This window comes from Trachemys scripta, chromosome 9 (genome assembly GCF_013100865.1).
Source record: "Trachemys scripta elegans isolate TJP31775 chromosome 9, CAS_Tse_1.0, whole genome shotgun sequence".
In the NCBI taxonomy this organism is placed as follows: Eukaryota; Metazoa; Chordata; order Testudines; family Emydidae; genus Trachemys; species Trachemys scripta.
Window position 1 is genome coordinate 100,983,770 of NC_048306.1, and position 18,499 is coordinate 101,002,268.

The 18,499-nt window shown below is 49.7% G+C and overlaps 1 protein-coding gene across 5 annotated transcripts in view; it reads left to right on the forward strand.

Annotated features, from left to right (window-relative positions):
* IL1RAP (interleukin 1 receptor accessory protein) overlaps positions 1-18,499 on the forward strand; it is a 64,208-nt gene that overhangs the window by 19,996 nt on the left and 25,713 nt on the right. For 4 of the 5 annotated variants that reach the window (XM_034781815.1, XM_034781811.1, XM_034781814.1 and 1 more), the window contains exons 2-5: positions 1,899-1,966; positions 13,108-13,393; positions 14,156-14,348; positions 17,697-17,862. In XM_034781815.1, the coding sequence (XP_034637706.1) occupies positions 1,900-1,966; positions 13,108-13,393; positions 14,156-14,348; positions 17,697-17,862 (712 nt within the window). In that variant the 5' untranslated portion in view covers position 1,899. Of the gene's footprint in view, positions 1-1,723; positions 1,843-1,898; positions 1,967-13,107; positions 13,394-14,155; positions 14,349-17,696; positions 17,863-18,499 lie in introns of those variants that run through there. The other variant, XM_034781813.1, reaches the window with a different exon arrangement.

Below are 18,499 nucleotides of genomic sequence, written 5' to 3' on the forward strand. Positions count from 1 at the left end.
GGCGCTTGGTGGGAGAAGGGATAGGCGGGGACTCATCCCTCCAGGAGCCCCGACCTTAACACACATGAAAGTGGCTGCATCAGGGCTCATTGTTTAGACGAGGGTCCCTGTAGGCTCCTGCGGTTGTTCGTTAAGCGCTGTATAGAAGGCAGCGAACACCTGTGCGATTGCATCGCTTTGGTCTCCGTTATTAGCCAGTGGAGCCGTGCTCTTTGCCAGTACCATCCTGGCTGAATGCTGCCCTTTGCTTGGGACAGCAGAGAAGCGCAGGATTCCTGCCTATTTCCCTTTGCTGCTAGGAGAGGCTGGCCCAGCAGGGGGAAGCATCATGACAATCTTAAGTGCAGGTGCTGGAAGTTGGACCCTTAAACCAGTGGTCCCCAACCTTTTTCGTCTGGCGGGTGCCAGACGAGCCACGGAGGACCGTGGTGGTGGACGAGAGTCCGCCGAAATGCCGCCGAGAAGCGGCAACGTCAATAGGCGAATCGGCAGCATTTCGGCGGGGACGCCTCTGGACGATGCTGCTTCTCAGCAGCATTTCGGCGGATGCTCGTCCGCCGGCCAGTACACGGGCGCACTTAGACACCCTGGCGGGCACCATGGTGCTCACAGGCACCGTGTTGGCGACCCCTGCCTTAAACCCATGGCCTGGTTTGCAGAGTTGTTAAGCGCACACAGCTCCCACTGGTGACTGAACTTTTGCTGCCTTCGGGGCTCTGTGCTCCTAGAGATTGCCCCCACTGACACACACAGCTAATCAGCTTTGCCTTCGCCACTTCCATTGTCTGCCTGCCTTCCCGATCTCCTGGCACCTGGGAATGTCGAATGAAGGCTTCAGTCCCACTAATTAGAGCATCTACTAAATGTCAGCTTTCATAACCTGCAGCTTCTGTTCGGCATGCTGGGAAGGCCTGGAGCTGCAGGGAACTTTGCTTTTCAATGACCAAGAGGATTTGTGAGAGCAGAATGCCAAATGTCAGACGTATGTGTCGGCTCACATTCCTGTGCCCTGAAGCTGTAATGAATTGCACCAGATAGAGCACAGGACTGGGAATCAAGAAACCCAGGTTCTAGACCTCGTTGTGGAGATGGGCTGATTTTAAAACATCTCCTGGAGTGACTGGACTGAGGGGTTCGGTACTGGGATCTGGAGCCTTTAATTATTTATAGGTCACCGGTTCAAATCTGGAGTTGACTGAAAGCTGTTGCAATCACAACCTAAGCCTCATTCCTAGGCGACCTGCCCGCTAGATCTGGGTGAACTATTCGCATTCAACAAGTTGTTTGTCAAATGTAGCCTTTCGTCCTTTGCAAGTTATCGGCAAACAGACTTTGCAACGGTCAGATTGTAAAATGCGTTCATTACTCAGAATCATTAGATTAATGCTTTATGCAAACGTATTGCATCAGTGCTTAGGCTGCAGGGTGCGCACTGTGACAATTGCCGAGTGATACCGTCCGTCTGCAGGTAATAGGAGCCTACATAAGAAAAAGACCCCAAAATCGGGACTGTCCCTATAATATTGGGACATCTGGTCACACTAGGTCCAGTACTGTGGCTTTGGAGCCAAAGCTCACGAGTTCTCTTGCTTCCCGTGCTGTATGCTTGCAGTTGGCAGATGCCCATGGTATCTGTGCGTAGACGCTGCCTCTGAATGTTACACTGAGCTGAAATGGTTGAACTTGAGACCTGACTTCCACTTTCTAACTATGCTTTTGGGCTTAGGGGAGCCTCATGCTCCCATGGTGTCTCTATGCAAACTTGTTAAAAAGCCTTAAAATCAAACGCAGAGGTGCTGGAAGGTGCCAGCACAAAACTGCCGAGGACAAAACTTCCCGTCGGTGAGAAAAGAGTTTTGAAATAACTGGAACTTCTTTGTGTGTGTTTGTATTGACAGGATGAAGCTGTGCTGCCTCCTGCTGGTGACTTTATGGCTGTGCATGGCCACCCTCAGCAGCAGCTCAGGTAAGTGAGCGGTCAGATTTTGTTTTAGGAAATGGCAGGCAGTGTCTTAGGTTCCACTCTTCCCACTCAGGACAGGAAGCACAGCCTCATCTCTGGGCCTTTGAACTCAGCAGGGATGGATTTATTGCTTTAAAATAGTTGTTGTTTTTATATTCCTGGATGCAATGGCATCGGATGCAATGGGCATCTGAAAGAGTTCTGCAAACGCAAGCTTCACAACACTCTGGTCACTAACATTATCCCATTTTACAGCTGGTAAAACAGAGACTCGGTATGGGGGGCTGGGGGGAGAATGACTTGCCCAAGGTCACTTAGTGAGTCAGGCAGGGCCGGGAATTGAACCTGAGAATCTTTCCTTCCTGTTTGGATCCGGAACACGAGATTCTGGCCCTTGAAGTCTGACTCACGTCTCAGTCATGGCTGCGGAGAATGGAACTTCTTGAATGGGCCAAGCTCGCATGCCAGCCTCATTGAGTCACGTTCCTAGCAGGAAATATGTTGTAATCCTCACGGGCTGTCTGGCTCGCATTCAGCTGGGCTGCTCATGAAGAGGGGGATTGTATCGGTATCGGCCCCAGGCTTCCTATCTGGGGCAAAGGAGAGATGTCGTGATTGATTTACAGAAGGAAAACGGAAAGGGGCGGGGAGGGGGGAACAAGCTCTAACTTTATTAGGGAAAACCCATTAAAGACTGAACATTCCAGGCGGCCAGTGGAGGTTCGGTATGTCCCTCATGGGCATCGGCCTTGTTGCACCATTTACCGAGCCTGCGCTTGGATAACCCCTCCCCGGAATCCCTAAGTGGGACCCCATCCCTTGCCCGTTGGAGCTGTCCTGGCTCTGCTGGGTCCCGAGAGCCCCAAGCCCCCGGTGGGTGCGAAAGCGGGTCGGATTCACCTTTCTGTGCATTTCTCCCGTGGCATCAAAACTGCCCTGTCTACAATGTAGACAATCTCCCTTTCCATTTCGGGTAGGGTGCTGCTCCCTGGCAGTGCACCAGAAAGCGTTACCGGAGCATTTCACGCCGCCGCTCGCTGCGGTGACAAATCTGGGAAGCCCCAGCCAGTGAGCAAAATCCAGTTCCCCGCAGTGCCGTGGTTTGTAGCTCCTGGCCTGTTGCCTCTGCAGGTGTTGCTGGATTCGTTCGGGCTTGTGCTAAAATGAGGACATCAGAAGCGGGTGCTATGAGTTAGGGTAATATGATCTACTGACAGGGCCGGTGCAAGGAAGTTTCGCGCCCTAGACGAAACTTCCACCTTGCGCCCCGCCCCCCCTCCAGCCCTGCAGCAGCTCCCCCCCCCCCCCGGGGCCCCCCCCCCGGGGCCCTTCCCCCCCCCCCCCGCCCTGAGGCGCCCGCCCCGTGGCAGCTCCCCTCCCCCCAGAGAGCCGTGCGGCAGCTCCCCACCCCAGCTCACCTCTGCTCCGCCTCCTCCCCAAGCACGCCGCCCCCACTCTAATTCTCCTCCCCTCCCAGGCTTGCGGCGCCAAACAGCTGATTGGTGCTGCAAGCCTGGGAGGCAGGAGAAGTGGAGCAGCGACCGCGCGCTCGGGGAGAGGGCGTAGGAACGATGTAAAAAAAAAATTGGGGGCACTGCTTTTTGGCGCCCCCAAATCTTGGCGCCCTAGGCAACCGCCTAGTTTGCCTAAATGGTAGCACAGGCCCTGTCTATTGATTAGACTGAGGTGCCACAAGGACTCCTCGGTCATTTGGCTGATACAGACTAACATGGCTACCCCTCTGAAACCTGATTAGACTATGGGACTGGGAGCCAGGACTGCTGGGTTCTGTGGCCAGCTCTGCCCCTGACTTGCTCTGTATCCTTAGGCAGGACACTTAAGTTCACATTTTCAAAGAAGTGTCCACTAATTTTAGTGTTTCAGCTGTTGGGTGCCCTCCTTGGGACCCCAGGCCTACTGTGAAAAGGGGTTGAGAATCCATAGCTCCCCTGGGCTCCGCCTTAAAAAGGAGTTAACTGTTATCAGGAAGGGATGCACTTTGGTATCCATGGATGGAAGCACGATATACTGTGGGCCAGATTCTGGTCTCAGTTCATTGGTGTCAATCCAGAGTAACTTGTTTGAGGCCAGTGGAGTTACTCAGGTTGACACTGGTTTAAGTGAGATCAGAATCTGGCCAGATAATAGCCAGTATTTTACAGTGGAGAATGGGTTATGATGGATGTTTTATAGACCTCTTTATTATATCCCCCCTTAGTCTCCTCTTTTCCAAGCTGAAGAGTCCTAGCCTCTTTAATCTCTCTTCATATGGGACCCGTTCCAAACCCCTAATCATTTTAGTTCCCCTTTTCTGAACCTTTTCTAGTGCCAGTATATCTTTTTTTAGATGAGGTGACCACATCTGTACGCAGTATTCGAGATGTGGGTGTACCATGGATTTATACAAGGGCAATAATATCTTCTCAGTCTTATTCTCTATCCCCTTTTTAATGATCCCTAACATCCTGTTTGCTTTTTTGACCGCCTCTGCACTTTGCTCGGACATCTTCAGAGAACTATCCACGATGACTCCAAGATCTTTTTCCTGACTTGTTGTAGCTAAATTAGCCCCCATCATATTGTATGTATACTTGGGGTTATTTTTTCCAGTGTACATTACATTTATCCACATTAAATTTCATTTGCCATTTTGTTGCCCAATCACTTAGTTTTGTGAGATCTTTTTGAAGTTCATCACAGTCTGCTTTGGTATTAACTATCTTGAGCAGTTTAGTATCATCTGCAAACTTTGCCACCTCTCTGTTTACCCCTTTCTCCAGAACATTTATAAATAAGTTGAATAGGATTGGTCCGAGGACTGACCCTTGGGGAACACCACTAGTTACCCCTCTCCATTCTGAGAATTTACCATTAATTCCTACCCTCCATCCTTAGAGGTTTTTAAGGTCAGGCTTGACAAAGCCCTGGCTGGGATGATTTAGTTGGGGATTGGTCCTGCTTTGAGCAGGGGGTTGGACTAGGTGACCTCCTGAGGTCCCTTCCAACCCTGATATTCTATGATTCTATGCCAGATTCTGCTCTCAGGGCCTGACCCGGCTTCCCCTGAAATCAGTTGCAAAACTCCAGTTGACTTCAATGGTGCGGAATTGAGGCTTTCAATATACTGGTGTAAAGCCACCGTAACTCATCTACCCTCAGTGGAACAGAGACCAGAAGTAGGCCCTGCGGGTCAAATTCATCCCTGGTGTAACCTCCTACCAGGGATCAATTTAGCCTAATGGTGGGCAACCTTCGGCCCACAGGCTGCATGCGGCCCATCAGGGTAATCTGCTGGCGGGCCGTCAGATAGTTTGTTTACATTTGCACGGCTGCCCGCAGTTCTGAGTGGCTGCGGTTCGCCGTTCCCGGGCAATGGGAGCTCCGGGAAGCGGCACGGGCTGCAAGTTGCCCACCACTGATTTAGCCTGTCTCGGTTGGATGGGTGTGTAGTTACTTATGGCCAAGGATGATTTGAGGATTCATAAATTACTGTCTGTGAAACACTTTGGAGAGGCAAAGCCTTGTATCCGTTCTCGGGAAGTATTGCTACACAGCTGTTATTCGAATGATGGAGTTCCAGTGACTTTATTTCTCCTAGGAGTGGTGACAGCCCCAGAAGCCCAGAGCTTGCGTATTTTAGGGTGTAAAGTGACAAGAAAAGTAGATGGAAATGTCTGCTTTTTTTTTTAAAATGAACAACCACCCTCCCACCCCGTCTTTTAATATTTCCTGCCTCGCCCCTCCTCCTCCATTCCCCTGGCTGTTCCAGTTGCTGGCCAGCTCAGGTATGTTTTTATGACCTGCTATCCCATTGTTAAGCCCAGTTCTGGAGCTGCTTTCATCTCCAAGGTTTATTTTTGATGCTTTGAGGTTAGGTTGTTCCCCACCCAACTTTTAAAGTGAAGTGATGCTGGGGAAAGATGCCAGATTCGCAGCCGTGGGGGGAACCGGGAGGTCTAGCTGCAAAGCAGGTAGAGCAGTTAGCTACCCCCATGTTGTACTTACCTACAGGCATTAACCCCGAGCTGCCGGGATTCCTTCTGCAGACAAGAGCCGAGTTCAGTCTCTATGTCCAAGCAGGCCGCAGCTCTCAGAAGAGAGGAGCCCATTTCACTTAGGTCACTGATCTGAGGTTAGTTGGTCACTTTCAGTCTCTCCTCAGGTGAATCAGATTTGAACTGGTGACCTCTTTGATTCAAGCTCCATATCATATTATCTGAGTCACCTAATCTTTTCCCCCCGGTTTAGTTTTGTGTAATAAACCAAAGTTATAAGCCAGAGTGGCCGGGGTTACGCTTTGAGACCAGCCAGCAACGTCCATGTCTCACATCGCTTTTGGGTGTTTTGTTTCTGTTCGACTCAGCCGTTGATTAAAAACCTGTGAGACGCAGTTTGAGGGCCCATCGAGGCGTAACTGGATTTTGGCGGCCAGGGGCAGTAGTTGCAGTAGCCTTGTCAAAAGGTATAAGCTAAGCAGGGCTGCGCTTGCATGAGACGTCCATGGAAACCCCAGCATGCTGCAAGGAGCAGCCAATGCTCCTGCCTGGTGTCACGGGCACTGGGCGGTGTGAGACGGGAGCTTACAGAGAAGCTGTGGGAAAATGAGGAACCTGAGATCACCAAAGAGCCCCCTGGGCTTTGGATCAACCCATTGCTCGTCCTGCGCAGGGAAACGGTATCCTGGATGGTAGTCACGTTTGCTCTGCTCTTCCCCCTCCCCCAATTACTCTGCTGTTGTGCAGCTGCACGAATCGAGAGACCACGTGAGGGTGTGGTGTGGAGGTTTGCTGGGGAGCATCTCCCCTGTGCCATTTACCAGTATGTAGCAGGCACGGCAGTGGAACGGTCTTGGGCTGGAAAGTGTGTACGAAGGTAGACGCATAAGACACCGTCGGTATGAAGGGAACAGGTAATTGCCCAGCTCCCGCTGTCTGGGTGAACGTACCCACCTTTGGCTGCTGGCGCGGACTACTGTATTCAGTCTGCCTTCTTCTCTTCCTCCGGAATCGTGACCCCAGCCCCTGCAATCTTGGCTTGGAGCGGAAGGTGGGGGATTTTTCGGTCATTACTACCTTCTACTTTTCTCGTCTCACTGATGCTGATTCTTTAGCGAGCTGAATGTGAGCCTGGCTCCCTCCTCCCAGCTCAGGGTATTGCTCAGTCAAATCAGTTCTGCTTAAGATGGTAAGGCCGCGGCACCTAAAGACGGCAGGAAGCTGCTAAGATGATAGTAGACCAGTGGTTTTCAACCTCTTTTCACGTGCAGACCCCTACAAAATGACGGTGCAGACCCCTTTGGAAATCTTAGCCATAGTCTGTGGACCACGGATTGAAAACCACCGGGATGGGGTATTGCTCGCTGTTGCTTCTGAGATGGGTGTGCTGGAGGAAAGCGCAGATAAGATCGGCTGAAGCTCGCTCTGGTGTTTGCTAGAGCAAAGCATCAGGCCCTTGTCTCCGTATCCACTAAGAAACAACCCCCATCGCTGGCTCGCCGCCTGCTGTTAGCGCGCAATCAAACACTTTGCAGGGAGGGCAGCTTTCCAAGGATTCAAGACAATTAAAAAGGATGCTTCTATTTGGCAATGGTGTAGTAGCAGATGCCAGCAGGGTAGATGGCTTGTCGCATAAGCAGCGCTTTGTAATGCCATCTCCAAGATTTTAACTAGTGATGGACAAAACTGGGGGTGGGGTTGGTATGGCAGAATTTCATTGGTCAGGAGTTTTGAAAAACAAAAAACGGAAAGGAACTGGCAAGGGCTTAGAGCTGGGTCCTACTTCTTTTGAACCATGAAAGTTTGAGGAAGTTGGGATAGAGGGTTCTGGATTTGGCATATCTGTAACTTAACCTGCTTTAAAGTCCTTCCCCTTACAGCAATTTACAAAAGAATGTACCCACTTAATAATCACATCTATTATAGCTCTGAGCGCTTTATAAAGGAGGTCAGCATTATTATCCCCATTTTACAAATGGGGAAACTGAGGCACTGATTGAGGAAGTGATTTGCCCAGGGTCACCCAGCCGGCCAGTTGCAGAGCCATGAATAGAACCCAGGTCCCCAGAGTCTCAGTGCCCTAGCTCGTATTGTGTGTGTGTATATCTGTGTGTGCATGGGCGCTTCTGTTGGTGTGTTGTGCGCGTGTGTGTGGAGGAGATGGTCTGTGTGTCCATAGGGGGCGTTCCTAATGGGGGAGTGGGGAGCATTGTGAACAAAGCTGCAATGTTCCAGAATGTTTATTTTCTACTTTCCGAAGGTCGAGCGACACCGTTATTTTCCCTCCTTCCCCAGCACTTTCCTTTGTGCAGAGAGGAACCCCCAGCTTTGCTCAGCTTCTGAGCAGGGTCCCGGCTCCCTGCTAAGCCTCCTCACCCGTCATACAGCCAGGCTGAGCAAGGTGACAGGTTTTTAAAGCAAGAGAGCAAAGATGATAATAAAGAAATCTGCCTGCGTGCGAGGTTGGTGTTGTAACACCCACAGCCCCGGGCCATTCAAAGTTAACTCCTCTCCCCCATCTGAGCTGCTTTTCCCCGTGCATCAGAGAAGAACTGTAGAAGGAGGGAGTCCTCCCTTCTCATCCTGTTCTCAAGGAACATTGAACATGGGCAGTGGCCTTAGAATGACCTTTGTCTCTGCTCTCCGGCCTCCTGGGTTGGAGGTGGATCGTTGGCTCCTGACACACCGGCTGGAACAAGTTTGCCCACCTCCCTGCACCTCGCTTGCTCCCCGTCCCTTTCCCTGGCAGGGTTGTAAACCAGCCTCTTCCCTGGGGCCTTCAGCCGCTGAACACACTGGTATTTACTGATGCTGGCTTTCCACGACCTGTCCCATCCCACTTCTCCTTTCCCCTTTGGCATGCATTGTTCCTCTTGCTGACACACTGAGATAGGTTGATGGTTTAGGGTGTTGGACTGGGACTCAGGAGAGCTGGGTCTAATTCCAGTCTCTATCATGAACGCGCTGCGTGACCTTTGGCAAGTCGCGCAGTCTCTCGGGACCTGGGTTCCACCAGCTGTATAATGGGTATAACAACACGTAGCTCATCAACCCTTTGTCAATTCAGATTTTAACTCTTCAGGACCGGGACTGTCTCTTCCTGTGTGTTTGTACAGCACCAGGCTCAATGGGGCTTCAGTCTCGAGACTGCAGCAGTACAAATTAATGCTAATAATAGTGACACTTGCATGCATAATTTTAAAATTAAATTGTATTGGCATCTCCAGGGTGAGTATCCATGGACTGTAACGGAGTTTCATCAGCTCTCTCTGTTAGGCAGCTTTAATGTGCCCTTTGCTACAGTATCTGAGGGTCTGTCTACACAACAAAGAATAACTCGTGGCTGGCCCATGCCAGCCCAGTTGGGCTCGCAGGGCTCGGGTTGCAGGGCTGTTTCATTGCTGTGTAGACTCCCTGAGCTGCAAGGTCCCGCAGCCCGGCCTCCAGCCCAAGCCCAGAAGTCTACACAAGTCCCTCAAGCCACAGAGCGAATGCTAATTCCACCTAGCTTACCTCCGACAGGTCTAATTTGTGCAGGGAACGTTTCAGAGACAGGAAACTGCCTGGGCCTGGATTGTGAAAGCCAGAGCCCAAGGTAGTGTAAGCCCACGTGGCTATGCCAGCTGAGGATTGCACCCTGAGTTCTGGACGGTTCTCTTGCACTGATCCCCGAAGCCCTCCTTGGTGTCGTTCTACTTTGTAGTATGGCGGGAGCTGAGCTATCCCGTCAGTATTTAGAATGAAATCCTTTGTGTTGTGGAAGGATATTCGCGGGGCTTGAAATGTCCAGAGAAGGACGAAATGCCCTTGTCACCTGTTGAGACCGACATCGCCAACTGAAGTGTTATGGGCTTGCTGGCATCGGCAGTAAATACGTTTCTGAACTTCTAATGAAGCCTAACAGATTGGGGAGGGGGAGGGGTGCAGCAGGGAGCTGGCACACAAAACACTGCTGAATGCAAACCGATCAAGATCAGTTTCCAGCACAGATTAAATCCCCCACATCCTGGGCAAATGATACAACCAGCTCTCTCCAAGCCTGACAAACCCAGCAGGTTCTGCATTGTTCTGCGACAGCAGCGGGCTAGTCACAGCAGCAAAGGGCATTATCAGCATTGGGAAAAGAGCCACTGAACGGCTGAAGAGGAAGAAATGGCTTTTGTGTGTGTGAGAGATCACGTCACTTGTCCTCCTAGACAAAACCCAACCTCTCAGGCACAAGGCACCCACTATGGTAAATCAAAATCAGCCTGTGGGTATGGCCGCCTGGCTGCATCCTTTCACAGCAGCCTCAGCCAGGTAGGAGGGGGTAGAGGGGAGCCTGTCTCATGCCCTGAAAGGTTTATATGTCAGATGCAACACTTGTTTCTGCTGTCCAAGTTGAGATTGACGGTCCTTGGCTTTCCTTCCTGCGGTCTTAGGGTGTTTATCAAGATTTATGGAGCCAAGAGGGCTGGGGAGCAGTCAACCTCTCTAAAGCCAGACCCCTGCTTTGTGGTGAATGGTGTAGCCGTTCTTTATCAGCATGGCCGCCTGCTGCATTTCGAGTTCGTTCACTGAGGTTTGCAGCCCGCCACCTTCTCCAAGTTGGGATTCCTCAGCACGTCTTGACTCCTGAATCCGTGCAATGGACTCAGGAGTTGTTGGCCATTCCTTTCGTGACAGCCTTACTAAACGGTCAGGAAAATTTACCCAGCCCAGATAACACCTCTCCTTGCCCACCGGTTACCAGAGTGATTGACAATCACGGAAAACCACAATTCTCTTTTAGGTGGCCATCGACCAACACCAACCCCCCACCACACCATGGGCAGTGCTGACTTGGGAGCTCTTCCAAAGTACAAAGGATTGTTCAGGATTGCGGAGTTCACTGGCCTTGAGCCCAGAACTTCAGTATTGCCATTTTGACGTAGGTTTCTTTTCCCCTCTGGCCCTGCCATTTGAAGAAATAAAGCCGACTGACACTTACCCAGCCCAAGGGGACATAGCGAAGTCAGTGGCACATGGAGCGCAGGTGAGAACGAACCCCAGGGAGCTCTCATGTACGGTCCCCTGGTCTAATCCCAAGACATCACTCCCTGTTCACAGAGGAAGGACAGCACTCCCTTCCCTTAATGGGAAGCAGAGGAAGGGATGAGGCTGTAGGCTTTCTTTGTGAAAATAAATACCCCTAAAGCAGATAGCAGTAAAGCTTCATCATGCATTTAGCAGGCAGTCACTGACTGAGCAGTCTGCTTTGTTAACAACTCTGAAGTCCCGACCTTGTATAAATCAAGTAGCTTGGACCTCCTGCTTCTAAGTAGCTTAGCAATGTATTGGTCACAGTTGGCCTTGTCCATGATGTATGTGTCCCATTGGGCTTTGACCGTGATGCTGGTTAGCCAATGTTTTAGACTTACAGGATGAGATTTTCAGTAGAACTCAGCATTGGCTTGACTCTGTTTCCAGAGGAGTCCCATAGGGGTTTTACCACTGGCTTCACTAGGAGCAGAGTTAGGCCAATGCTGAAAACACCAGCCAGAGAGTTTAAAGGGAAATAATTTTTAAAAATATAGTTTCACTTTTCACTCTTTATGCCGTTTGCTATCCGCTCTCTGAAGAATGACATGACACCGCTCAGCTTGGCTTCCTGTTGACAGTCCATTTCACTAGGTTTCTCCTGCTAGTTTGGGTTTCTCACGTTCCCAGGGAATACACGTTCAGTTTTCATTGACATTTTTAGACTCACAGGACAAACATTTCTATTCAGATTGGGCCAGATTCTGCAATTCTTACATTTAAGGAGCGCTTCGTTATGCAGGCTAGTGTTGCTCAGAGCAAGGATTGTGAAGTCTGTCCCGTTCGGTTGTGTTAGCCCCGCTCTTCACTTTGTTTGTTTTTAAATGGCAATTTGGGGCCAAAATACTTCCCACTGTCCCTTTGAGGAGGAGAAGGATGTGCCAAAAGGGCCTGATCCCTGGAAGGCAATGGGAGACAGCAGGATTGGTCCGAGGACTCTGGTTTTCTGTCTAGCAAAGCTCCCCCGATCTCTGCACACATGAGAGGCTGTGGTAAATCCCCTTCCATGTGCACTGTCACGGTATCTGAGGGCACTGCTGCAGCTGACTCAGTTCTCGGTGTGACTCACTCTGGTTTTTCTGGGTTAGCACAAGTAGGAGGCCTTGCACTCCCACCAGACAGCCCTGTTTCCCGTGTGTGTGCAGGGCCTGCCCGCTGAGGCAGGATGCGTTGTCACACCACTAGCCTCTCTCGGCTCGCAGAGGAGAATTAGGAAACACAGCGCTTAGCCAGCGCGGTGGCTTTGCGATTCACTTGCATTCCGTGTCCATTTTACTGAGGAGCTTCCATGCGGAGGCAAACACGGGGAACAGAGATGCCTGTTCAAGAACAATTGACCTTTTGCCTGCGCTTTGTCTTTATTCCTTTGTTATGGACGGAGATGAATGTGGGTTTGCTCTGCAGCTTTCCTCCTCCCAGCCCAGCATCTGCCCTCTGTCAGACCCTGCAGTGAGCCCCCCTTGATCCTGCTTTCCGACGTGTGGGGCCATGGGAATGCATCTCAGGGCTCTGTGCCTTTTCCCATGCTGGAGCACCCTCCCCAGAGAAGTACGCTGTGCCCCCTCCCATGCCAGGGCCTCCCGCTGTACCACCAGCAACCTTGCCCAGCCCCCATGTTTCCTTGCCTACACTATCATAGAAACAGGTCCCTGTGTAGTTGGTGGCACAGTGCCACTGAATTCTGCAGCAACAGCCCCTAAGTCCTGCGGCAACGTTAACCGATTCTGCCACCAGGAAATACCCTACGGTCCTGGCCCCTGCTGCCCCACACAAACGCACACACAGCGGTGGCATAAAGTTCATCAAGGAGGCATTTTCAGGTAAGATTTCTCTCCCTGCTGTCCGGGAAGCCTGGCTCTACCCACGCGAGTCCTGTGAGGTTGCCCTGGCAGGGACGCATATCTTGGGGAATTGTAGGAAGAACACCAAGAAGAAGGCAGGTTCCAGGTGCCCAGTATTCTGAAGGTAACATCCCCAGCTCTGTCTCCAGTGACGCCACTAGACATGTTGATTTCAGTGGGAGCTGGAGCACACGCAGCAGTTCTTTTCTGCCCACGTGAAAGCTAAGACATCTCTTCCTTCTGGCCCTAGAACGCTGCGATGACTGGGGAGTGGACACCATGAAACAAATCCAGGTCTACGACGGGGAACCAGCTAGGATCAAATGTCCGCTCTTCGAGGCCTTCTTAAAATACAACTACAGTACAGCCCATTCGGCTGGCTTAACCCTGATCTGGTACCGGATTGGGCAGGACCGGGACCTAGAGGAGCCAATCAACTTCCGTCTCCCAGACAATCGGATCAGTAAGGAAAAAGACACCCTTTGGTTCCGGCCTGCCCTTCTCAATGACACTGGGAATTATACCTGCATGCTCAGGTAAGCAGCGCAGTAGGCATCAGACTTTAGGGCATGAAATGCCTTTTATATAACAAGAAAATTGTGTTGCTAGCTTAATATCTTGCTGTCGGGTGATGGCCACTTACATAAGAATTAATGGTGAAAGAATGTGGCAGTTACAAGAATTCTCAGTGCCAAGCCAATTTATATTATAATAATGCTTAGCACCTTGCAGACATTAATGCACATACCTCTCTGTGCTAACTGAGAGTGTCCATGGAGAGAATACTGGCAAAATCCACACGCCCTCTCCAGTAAGGCGCAATCTCTATATAGAAGTGGAGATAGCTTCAGAGGCAGGGTAATATGTCAACTGGATGCTAATTTGCCAAAGTTTCCTGACACCCCAAAAGAGTTCCAGGGAATTAAAAACAGCTCCGGGTGCAGGAGAAAATGAATGTAGCATCCCCAAAGCAACAGAGGAGCTCTCAGTCTGTCTTCCTTTTTCACGTCTTAGCCCCGTTGTTTTCATGACGTTGGTAAAGGATGGTGCAGTACATGAGTTGTATTTGCAGGGGGAAAACAGTCTTCAGGTTTTTCTAATGCATTGTGCGGCTGCTGTGTCTGTCTCAGTGTCTGTCTGGAGTTTTCCTACATGCAAATACGACAATTCAAGCTGTATCTATCTCATCAGAGTCGTCATTTCTCTGACTCAAACTGTGACTTTTAACTTTATTTCATTCATAATGCCACATGTATAAACTAGACCACCCTAATCGCGTTTCCCTCCTCTGTGCTTAGAAACACAACCTACTGCAGCAAGGTCGCGTTTCCTCTGGAGGTTGTTCAGAAAGAGCAAGATTCTTGTGTCAGCCAATCAATAAAACCCACCGAAGAGCTGTTCTATTTGGAGCATACTAACGAGAAGATCATTTGTCCGGATATTGATGGCTTTTATCCTCCCAGCATAAAACCAACTGTCCACTGGTACAGGGTAAGAAAGGGAGTAGTGGGACTGTAGCCTGGGCCAGGCAGCGGGGTGCAGTGCTTCTCACCTGAAAGAGACAGCTGTGCGATCCTTGCCATAGACGAACCAGGAAGCCAAATTCTACCCCAAACTCCCTGATGCAGCTCCACTGACATTACTGGAGCTGCTGCCACAATCTCGCTCCCTTTGAAGTCAGCAGTAAAACGTCCCTTGCTGGCACTGACGCAGGATTGGGGCCTAGATTAATCAGACTGGGACTTTTCAGCTTGGAAAAGAGATGACTAAGGGGGGATATGATAGAGGTCTATAAAATCATGACTGGTGTGGAGAAAGTAAAGAAGGAAGCGTTATTTACTCCTTCTCATAACACAAGAACTAGTAGTCACCAAATTAAATTAACAGGCAGCAGGTTTAAAACAAACAAAAGGAAGTATTTCTTCACACAATGGACAGTCAACCTGTGGAATTCCATGTTGTGAAAGCCAAGACTATAACACAGTTCAAGAAAGAACTAGATAAATTCATAGAGGACAGGTCCATCAATGGCTATTAGCCAGGATGGGCAAGGATGGTGTCCCTAGCCTCTGTTTGGAAATGGGCAACAGGGGATGGATCACTTGATGATTACCTGTTCTGTTCATTCCCTCTGGGGCACCTGGCATTGGCCACTGTCAGAAGACAGGACACTGGGCTAGATGGCCTTTTAGTCTGACCCAGTATGACCGTTCTTATGTTCTAACAAGGAAGAGTTTAGCCGCAGGGTGGCCTTCTGGAGAGGGCAGTAGACCAGGACTCAGGAAATCTTGGTTCAGTTCCTGGGCTGTTGAATGACCTTGGGCAGGTCACATGCCCATTCTGTGCCTCAAGGTTTCCCCATCTATAAAATAGGGCTAGCCATACTGACCTCCTTTGTAAAGCACCTGGACATCTACGTCCCAATTATTACTATTAGGTGAAGAGGTTGGAAAGTGACGAGTGATTTTTGGGGGCCCAACTGGAGGCACCGCCTGAAAATTAGGCCCCTCTCCGGTGTCTGCAGTTGGGTGCTCCTCACTTTTTAAAATCTTGATGTCTCCTTTGAGGTTTTTGAGATTCCGCTTGCCGTGGCTAGCGACAGGCATTGCAGTGTCCAAGAGGAATAGCTTCATTTTGGTGGTTTACATGACTAATTTGTATCATCTATTGATGTTCAAATATTGACAATCAATTAGCAGAATGAAACAAAGAGCCCCACTTAAATCATTTTGCAGACAGCAAGCCGTAAAAGTCATTTGGCCTAGTAAAAGCCATTAACAATGGTATATTACCTCTGTCTTCAACTGTCACATTAAGATAAATCTGAGTTGGAAACGCACCATTCAGAAATAATCACTTGGAAAACGTACAAATCTTTGGCTTTTATGACAGTCAAGTTATCATCAGCATATTTAGAGGATATAAACCTTTCTGAAAAGGGGCCTGTAACTTGGAACTTGGGACAGGTTCCCTGCTTTTTCTGACAAAGAGGAAGGCTTATTAAGGTTCCTGTCCTGTGGATTTCTTTTGGTCAGTTGCTCATTTTGGGTCAAATCCTCAGCTGACATCCATCAGCGTAGTCTCATTGAGAGCAAAAGTGCTATGCCAGCTGCAGACGTGTCCGTGCAACTTGGTGTCAGTTTGTGAATAGAGTTAAGTTTAGTTCTTGTCCTTTTTTTTACTTCCGTATCTTTCTTTCTTCTGGGCCCCTCACCCTTCCAGCATCTCAGCATCGCTAAGAGCTCTTTTTCTTATAGAACCTGATAAGTCAGAGATGGAATAAACCTACTAGAGTCATCTACTCCTTCGCCTTGCCTATTCAAGATTATTCCTTGCAGTACCTGCGCTCGCTGTCGTAGAGAGAAAGAAGAAAAACCCAACACACGAAGGGGAGCAGTGGAGACAAAATTTTATTGAGGCAGTTTTGTTGGTGCCTGGATACTCCAGTGATTAAGAACATAAGAACATAAGAACGGCCGTACTGGGTTAGACCAAAGGTCCATCTAGCCCAATATCCTGTCTACCGACAGTGGCCAATGCCAGGTGCCCCAGAGGGAGTGAACCTAACAGGTAATGATCAAGTGATCTCTCTCCTGCCATCCATCTCCACCCTCTGACAAACAGAGTCTAGGGACACCATTCCTTACCCATTGTGGCTAATAGCCATTAATGGACTTAACCTCCATGAATTTATCCAGTTCTCTTTTAAATGCTGTTTTAGTCCTAATTAAAAGCATTGGAAGTGCAAAGGTGGTTAAGGTTTTACTTGCCAGCGTGTTCCATCACTTCTCTTGTAAACCTTTCCACAGCCCCATAGCTCTTGTTCTGGGACTTTTCCCCTAATCTCCAGCCACAGGTTTTCCTTTTTAATTTCATCCCATTATACCCCTTGGTACTGAGCTAAATAATTCTTCTCCTTTCTTGGTGTTTGTAGCCTCTAAATAACCTGTAGGTGGTAGTTACGTCTCCCCTTTGTTCACTGCTTAGCTAAACTGTGTGCATTTATGGGCTGGTTTCCAGAGGGGCTGAGACCCGCAGATCCAGTTGGCTTTGGTGGGTGCTTTGAAAATCACAGCCTAAAAGAGCCTAATGGCCCAGGAGTTTAAGGGATGTTATGGCAGGAGACACTAGCAGGTGCTGTTACAGTCTCACCTGTTCGCTTTCTTACAGTGCGAGCAGCGTACAGTCCGAAGACATGCTGTATGGTTAGTTTTGTGATGTGGAATCTTTGGGGGAGCTGTTATAAACAGTAAGGGAGTTTGCTGTCTGTCTCAATCTCTCTAATTCTTGAGGCAGAGTTGCTCCCTGGGAACCAGGCATTGGCTGATATTTCTGAAAGAGGGGATTTGCCTGCAGGCTGTTTGTAGCATCCTCTGTTCCGGCACAGGTGCCTATAGTGTGAAAAAAGAAGTTAAACAAAGGCAGTACCCAAACTCCACATCAGTGATCTCTCCATCAATGGGAAACTGACCTGAAGAGCCCCAGCAACTCATACCGCTTGGAAGAGAGGCGAAGAGGAATTAGGCATATAGTTCAACGGGAGCTGGGTGCCTGATTCCTTCCAGTTCCTTGGACTATCCCAGCCTTAATCTTTCCTGAAAAGTAACTTGCTCCATCTGGGGAAACCGAGGCAAAGGGTGGACAAATGTCTCCCTCACCTTATTGGACTCATGAGATTTTGATGCTGTAGAACTTAGACCTTAGCCTGAATTGAATCAAAATCCAAATACTGCCTGCTAGGCTTATTCCAAGCAGAGCTTTAGATTTTTATAGAGGGATTGAAAACAAGTTTCTGAATTTTTGTTCCAACAATGTAAGTGTTTTGCTGCCTGCTTCTAGAACTGTGTGTTGGTGAATGGCTTCCACGACCGATATCCCAGAGACTCAACACTCATCATTGGCATTGTCCGCGGTGCGTACCAAGGCAACTACACCTGCATTGTGAGCTACACGGAGAACGGAAGGACCTACAACCTCACCAGAAGCATAAGGATGAAGGTAGTAGGTAAGGAGGATAAAAAAACCGTGCAGAATTGTAGCGGCAGAGATGAAAAGATCTGGAGAAGGCTCTTGCGGGCTCAGTCAGTGACTGACTATTGGTCCCATCTCTGACTCCTTGGCATAAATTAATTAATTAATCTGCCACCACCAGGTGTGTATTTCGGTTTGCTGGGGTCAGCCTCCCCCGGCGTGTGAATGCCCAGGACACATCTCCGGCTGGGTGAGTAGTGCGAGTGAGGATGAGATGATCTAGGCTGGCCTTTGCTGGCATCGCCTCGTTACGGTCTGTCCATGGTGATCTCAACTCACGATTAGAAACAGCGTCTCATTTTTCCAGTGGCTGTTGTATGTTTCCTACCATCTCTCAGGCTGTATTTTAAAACTAGCAGGCTCATCTGTTCAGACGGTAGGATCTTCAGGGCAGAGGCTGTCTCTTCAGAGCTGCCTACATGTGGTGCTATGCAAGTAACAAAGAACGCTCAGTCTAAGGCCTTGGCTACACTGGCAATTCACAGCGCTGCACTTGTGGCGCTCAGGGGTGTGAAAAAACACCCCCCGTGAGCGCAGCGAGTGCAGCGCTGTGAAGCGCCAGTGTAATCAACGCCTGCAGTGCTCGCTCGCAGCGCGGCACGCTATTCCCC